The sequence below is a fragment of the Fonticula alba genome (assembly GCF_000388065.1).
Source record: "Fonticula alba strain ATCC 38817 unplaced genomic scaffold supercont2.8, whole genome shotgun sequence".
Taxonomy (NCBI): Eukaryota; order Rotosphaerida; family Fonticulaceae; genus Fonticula; species Fonticula alba.
The window spans coordinates 1,624,929-1,631,447 of record NW_009242978.1 but is presented as its reverse complement, the minus strand read 5'-3'; the positions used below and the strand labels follow the sequence as shown (position 1 = coordinate 1,631,447).

The window sequence follows — 6,519 nt, the reverse complement described above, 5'->3', positions numbered from 1 at the left end:
CCCCCGCCGGTCCACAATGCGGGCGACCGTGGTACCACCCTGGAGACTGGATGCTCTCCAAATGGCGCGACGATTAGCACCCGAGGGGGCGACACACCATGTGCATGCCGAGGACGCCACTCTTGGCGCCACCCGGCGCCGGGACGAGTCTATTTGTCGGACTGGGCGGCCCGGTCCCCCGGCCGACCCCACCCGGAGGGACGCCTCCCGCAGGGACAGGGCTGGATGGGCCCAGCCGGTGCCATACATATCCACATGAAGCACGATCAGGCACCCTCCAAATGACCGAGGCCAGGACCGATGTCGGGACTCATTCTGCCAGGGCTGCGCCATCATAGGAGGGGCGGGGGGAAGGGCATCCTTCCCGGGTGGTGTGGGTGGCGGGTGTCCCTGCTCGGTCCTCGGAATCTGGGGGGGGGGGGGCTCCGCGCCCGGCCGGGCCGCCGGGCGGGCCAATTAAAGCGGGGGATATTAATTTCTCCCGGCGCTTGGGGGCCCCGAGCGGGATATGTGGGAAAAGGCCTGCCCTGGCGGGGTGGGCCCTTGGACCGGTGCGGGTCTCTCTGGGGGCCGCCCGGCGCGAGGCGCATCAGCTGTTGGTGACAGTGTTGTGCCCGGTCTGCCGGCGGGCTGCCTCGTCTGGCCGTCTGTCAGACCTTCCTCCCCGTCGCCAGGGATTGTGCAAGCTATCCCCTGCACTCCTGAAGGCTGCCACCGGGCGTGCCGCCATGCCACAGTGCCTCTTCTGTTGTATGCCTGCGCATGTGGGCACTTGTGCGTGCTTGTCCATGGGTCGTCGTGTATGTTTGTCTCTCTGTGCGCCGGTGCTTCTGAGTGGTGCCCCCCCTGCCTCGGCTGCAGGCGCCACGGCGCCGGTGAACAAAGGGGCGCGAGGGGGCCCCTGTGACATGGTCCAACACGCCCAGGCCCGGACATCGGCATGAGAAGAGTCCCGCGCGCGCCAGACACCCACACCCATTCACACACACCCTCTCGGGATAGGGGCACCCATAAGGGTCCCCGCAAACAATGGCCAGCCTCCCGTCCGTCACTGGCTGTTGCGTCGCGCATCCCCATGCTCGTGCCCCACCTCCGGGGGCCGAGCTGAGGTTGCCCCCCTGCCCGTGCCCCGTCTGCCGGATGATCGCCCCCGAACGAGGGGCGCAAGGGGACGGGGCGGGGTGGGGGGGGGGGGGGGGGGGCACCGGGCTCCGAACACGGGGGCGAGCCACCTACCCGGGGGCTCACCTATCGGCCGGCCAGCCCTGTGTGGCCGTTCGTCGGGACCTTCCGGCCTCGAAAATGGCCCGCGACCGGCCAATATATCCGTCTATCGGGGCGGCCAGGAACGATTGTGGGCTGTCATATTGCCCTATCGTCGGGAGGATCTTAATCGTCCCACATTGAGGGCGTGTGGCCTTCGACCGGAGCATGAGTGCTTCGAGGTGGCAGCGATGGCGGCACCAGCGCCGGGGGTGGTGGCGGCGGCGGCGGCGGCGGCGGCGGCGGCGGCGGCGGCGGCGGCTGCCGCTCCGGGCGTTCACGAGTGTCCTGTCTCTTGCTCGTGCCTGGGGGCCCGCTCTGGGCCCGGCCTCCGAGTGTGATGCGTCGGACAATATCCGGGACCCGCAGGCGGCAGGCTGGATGCGCCTCTGACGGTCCGAGCGGTGGGCCTCCTGTTTCAAGTGCCTCGCCTGCCCAGTCCAGCGGGCTACGGGGCTGACAATGGGGCACCCCCAAGCAGCATGTTCTTAAAGGTAGCCTGCCATCGAGGAGCAGCACCGAGGGCCGTCGCATCCCTCGGGGAGGGGCCAGCGGAGTGGTGAGTTGCCGGCCACAGCCTTGGCGGCTGACATCGGGGGGGGGGGGGGGGAGGGGGGGGCTGATTCCTTTCGTTGTGGGATATCCCCTATTTCCAAGTCTCCCAGGAAGAAAGGGGCCTCCGGGAAGGCTGGGGCACGGATTCCGGACGACGCAGGGCAGAGGAGCAGAGGTAGTACTGGCGGTCCGCAGGAGGGGGCGGGGATATGGGGGAGCCCGAGCGTGTGTGTGTGTGTGTGTGTGTGTGTCTTGTATGATTCGGTGTGCGTAAGGAGGGGAATACCCGGGCCGGGCCCCGCTTCCGGAGCAGTCAGGCTTGTGGCCCGGGCCTGCTTGATCGACCCTGCCCTGATTGGGCCCTCCCTGATCGGTCCTCATGAGGGAGCACCGAGGTGTGCGTCCCACCCTACTGCCCCGCACCGACCTCCCTGCCTTTCGTCGCATTGTCGCCTCTCATCAGCCGTAAGCCCCTTCATCTCCCCTCCTCTGAACTTCCCCCTCCGCAGCGGTGAGGGAATTGCTGTGCCGGCATTGGCCCGTGCTCAGTATCCGGCCCGGTCCCCTTCGGCTGGCCCCGGATGCTAGCCCCCTGCCATATGCCGCCCTGCCCAGGGCCATGCTGCATGCTTGTATTGCTCGCCCCTTCCGATTTACTCCCCCCCCCCCACGCCCCGGCCCTCCACTGACATCCCCTCCTTCGATGACCACACACCCGGTCCGGCGCGCTGACGGACCCTCCGCCAGGCTGACACGTTGTCCGCCGCCGAGGAAGACCCGTCGGCATCCCGAGGCCCCTCCCCCCCCCCCCGCCACCCCTTCCCCTCGCCCATTCTCTCCCTTTCCCGGTCCGGCGCGCTGACGGACCCTCCGCCAGGCTGACACGTTGTCCGCCGCCGAGGAAGACCCGTCGGCATCCCGAGGCCCCTCCCCCCCCCCCCGCCACCCCTTCCCCTCGCCCATTCACCCTCACCCGTTCCCAAGCCGGAGCCTCTGCCTCCCTTTCGTTGCCTCCCTCCCTGCGCAGTAGAACACCCCCGTCGAGCGGAACATGGCAAGGCCCGCATCGCATCCCCTTCATCCGCATCACCACCACCAATCCCAATACTTCTCATCTTCCCTTGGCAGCAGCAGCAGCAGCAGCAGCAGCAGCAGCATGGCGCCCAGCTCGTCCACGCACTTGCCCGGGCCGTCGGGGCGGAGCCGCCACGCTTCGGCTCCAGCGGCCCCGCCACCGCCCAAACTCCAGCTCCGCTGGCACCGGGGCCTGGTCCGCTGGGTGGCGGTCCTGATTGCCGGCGTGTGCGCCGTGGCCATTGTCTGGGGCCGGCGCAATGCCTGGATTTCCGCCATGACCGGCAACGCCGGCGGCAACAGCCAATTCTACAGCACCTACGGCGGTGGCTATGACCGGTATGGCGGCATGAACACCGAGGGCCGCTACATGGTTCCCCAGCAGCAGCAGCACCAGCAGCCACCCCCGCCGGCGTATCCCGGCGCCTCGTTCCAGCAGATGGGCGGCGCCGGGGCCCCCGGCGGCTTTAGCGTCCAATCCCAGCGGTCCCAGCCGCCAGCCTACACCCCGCCCAGCTACTCGGGCGATGACCTCGAGCGCATTGCCACCGATCCGTATGTCCGGTCCAGCCACTATGTCAAGCAGTCCGACATGCAGGCCGCCGCCGAGCACCAGCGGATGCTGGCCCTGCAGAAGCAGCAGGAGGAAGAGCGCCAACTGCAGGAGCAGCAGCAGCAGCAGCAGCTCCTGGCCCAGCAGGAGGCCGAGCTTTTGGCCCAGCAGGCGGCTGCCGCCGCCGCCGCCGCCGCCACCGAGGCACCCACTGTGACGGCTGCCCCGCCACCGACGCCGCCGCCGACCTCCGAGCCGACGGCCACCGCCGCCCCGCCGACCACCAGCGACACCCCGGCCCCGGCAGCCACCGTGGCCGCCGAGCCCGAGGACGAGTATGACGACGAGCAGCTGATCCCCCCCTCGGGCGGCGGCCAGCGCGAGTGCCATGAGGATGAGGTCTGGGTGGAGAACTGCCGGTCCTGCATGCCGCGCCCCGGCTCGGCCAAGGCCCTCAAGGCGCCGGAGAAGCTGCACTTCATCCATGTGCCCAAGTCGGCCGGCACCGCCTTCACGGTGCCCCTGCGCCGGGCGTTGGATTGCGGCCCGCCGGGCCGCGGCTGCTGGGGCGATCCGGCCTCCGTGGTCGAGGGCAATGTCAACTGCGATGGCCAGCTGGTGGGCTGCTACGGTCACACCGGCTTCACGCCGGACCCCAGCCGCTGGACCATGAGCCTGCTGCGGCACCCGCTCGGCCGCCTGCGCAGTGCCTTCCACCATGGCCGCCATATGGACGGCGCCGAGGATGCCGATAAGATCGCCGCCCAGTCGACCACCACCGTCGAGCAGTATGCCCGCTATCCGGGCGTTCGCGGCTGCCAGACCAAGATGCTTCTCGGCCAGCGTTGCGCCGCTCGCAAGCGCCTTACCACCGAGGATGTCAACAAAGCCCGGGCCAACATCGATCAGCTGTTCTTCCTCGGGCTGACCGAGCACTACAACACCTCCATCTGCATGTTCTTCCTGCAGATGGGCCAGATCCCCATCGACTCGGACTTCGCCTCGGTTCGCACCAACCCGGCCTACGATCGCACCGCCCGCCTGCCAGTGGAGGCCGAGCGCAGCATCCTCGAGACCGACAGCATCGACCACATCCTGTACACCCACGCGCGCAAGGAGTTCCGCCGGCGTGTGGAGGCCGCCGGCCTGACGGTCCTAGAGCCGGAGAGCACCTACTGGCGGGATTACGGCAGCACCGGCGAGGCGCTGCTCGAGCGCGTTAGCTCCGGCCAGGCCATGGCCACCTCGGCCGAGTGATCACGCACACAAGTGGAAAGGCGCCAGTTGATCGGCGCACGCAGAGGACGCACACAGGCGCACACGCACACGCACACGCACACGCACACGCACGCGCACACGCACACGCACACGCACACACAAACACACACCTCGGCCGTGTATACACCCACACATCCGCAAGCGTACATACACACCCACACACTTTCTCGCTCTCCCGCTGTGTCACCAGTGCAATCGTGCTTGATGTGCTTGGCACTTGGTCGGAAGGGGGTGTGCATGCCGGTCGAGCGTCATCGACGGGGGGGATGGACTGGCGTTCTGACCGGTGGCCGGGTGGGGTGGGTGGGAAGGCAAGGCCGGCTTTCATGGTGGCGCTTTTCCGCCCGTTGTCTCTTCTCGTGCGTCACTTGGCAGGGTATTTCGTAGTGTGCTGTTGTCTCTGTCCTTCGCCCCCCCCCTCCCCCCTCCACCCCGCCTCTTGCCCTTTATCGCTTCCCCCTCGCCACCGGACCCAGGGCCATTTGAGCGACCATTGTCGAGGGCACCCTGCATAGGAGATGGCTCTGTGCGTGCACATACACACAGGCTTCCTTCTTTGCCCCTCATGTCCCGGTAAGACTGCGCGAGAAGGACAATCGAGCCAGGGGGAGGGCCGGAGAAGGGAGGAGGACACTCCTGACTCCGCAGGGCCTTTACCATTAGCCTGCCCTCAATTGACCAGGTGGTTGGCAGATACATATACGCGCAAAAAGCAGACAAAGTACACAAAGCACACAAAGCACACAAAGCACACAAAGCACACAAGGCACACAAAGCACACAAGGCACACAGGGCACACAGGGCACGCACGCGAACTCGCAAGCACTTGAAGCAGCCGGAGAGAGACCTTGCGAGCTCTCTTGCGGACAAGGAGGGACTTGGCCCATCCAGTTGCAGTGCACGTGTTTGGGAGCAAGTCCGCGTGTGTCTATGTGGGTCTGTGCGTGGGGGGAGAAGGCGCCCTCAGGCACGGGAAAAGGCGGGGAAGATATCTATGAGCAAAGGAAGGGAGGGGGATGCAGCAAAGAGCCGGCGATCTCGGATCAGCTCCGCTCCAGGGGGGACCCACGGACGGGCGAGCTGTCAGGGGTTGCGGAGGGGGGAACAATGCGGCCTGCCAGAGGCCGCGCCGGGACCGCAGGCTCGACCGGCATCACCGGGCCCGGCGGGGAGGCCGCCGGCGGAGGGACACTCGAACGGAGGAGATCCTCCGGTGCTTCGGCCGGGGGCTCAACCGCCTCGACAAGAACGATGAGCGGCGGCTCGGCCGGAGGGGCCACAATCTCCGGCGGCTCGACCGCCAGCGGGGCATCCCCACCCGCTGGGGGTTCCAAGGGCAACCTGTCGGCATTAAGCCGGTCAAGCATTTTGGTGGCCACCGACTCCACAGCAGGGCGCAGTGCCTCGCTCAAGATTCGGGCCCCGGCTAAAAGCAGGTCAACGATCATACTCCCCGAGCCAGGGGCCTTGGCCGGGGGAGCGTCAACGGAAGGGTCGCCTGCCTGAGCCATGGATGGCGGGCTGGCGGCCGAAGTTGGCGGCGTGGCGCCAGGCGCCGATGGCGCCCCGAGATTGCTCGAAGGGTTGCGGGCCTGGAGTTCCTGCTCGAGCAAAGCAATTCGCTCTTCGAGGGAGGCAACCACCGGCGCAAGGTCCTCCTTGGCAAGGGTGCCATCCGGGCCGGTGAGAGCAGCGCCGCGTCGATTGTTCAGCGGCTCAGGGGTGGATCTTCCAAGCATCTGTTCTAGGGGATTGTTGACCGGCTGGGGGCGCGATTTGGGGGGCGTGGTGGTGGG

At 67.6% G+C, this 6,519-nt stretch overlaps 2 protein-coding genes across 2 annotated transcripts in view; one reads left to right on the top strand and one right to left on the bottom strand.

The window, feature by feature from the left end:
* Positions 1-2,869: 2,869 nt before the first annotated feature.
* Positions 2,870-4,702, top strand: H696_05016 (hypothetical protein; the record flags this gene model as incomplete). The annotated part of the gene is made up of 1 exon (XM_009498887.1): positions 2,870-4,702. The coding sequence occupies one exon, from the start codon at positions 2,870-2,872 to the stop codon at positions 4,700-4,702; it is 1,833 nt and encodes a 610-aa protein (XP_009497162.1).
* Positions 4,703-5,500: 798 nt separating this feature from the next.
* Positions 5,501-6,519, bottom strand: part of H696_05015 (hypothetical protein) — a 1,596-nt gene continuing 577 nt past the window's right edge. The window contains exon 2 of the mRNA XM_009498886.1: positions 5,501-6,486. Coding sequence (XP_009497161.1) covers positions 5,767-6,486 — 720 coding nt within the window. The 3' untranslated portion in view covers positions 5,501-5,766. The remainder of the gene's footprint in view (positions 6,487-6,519) is intronic.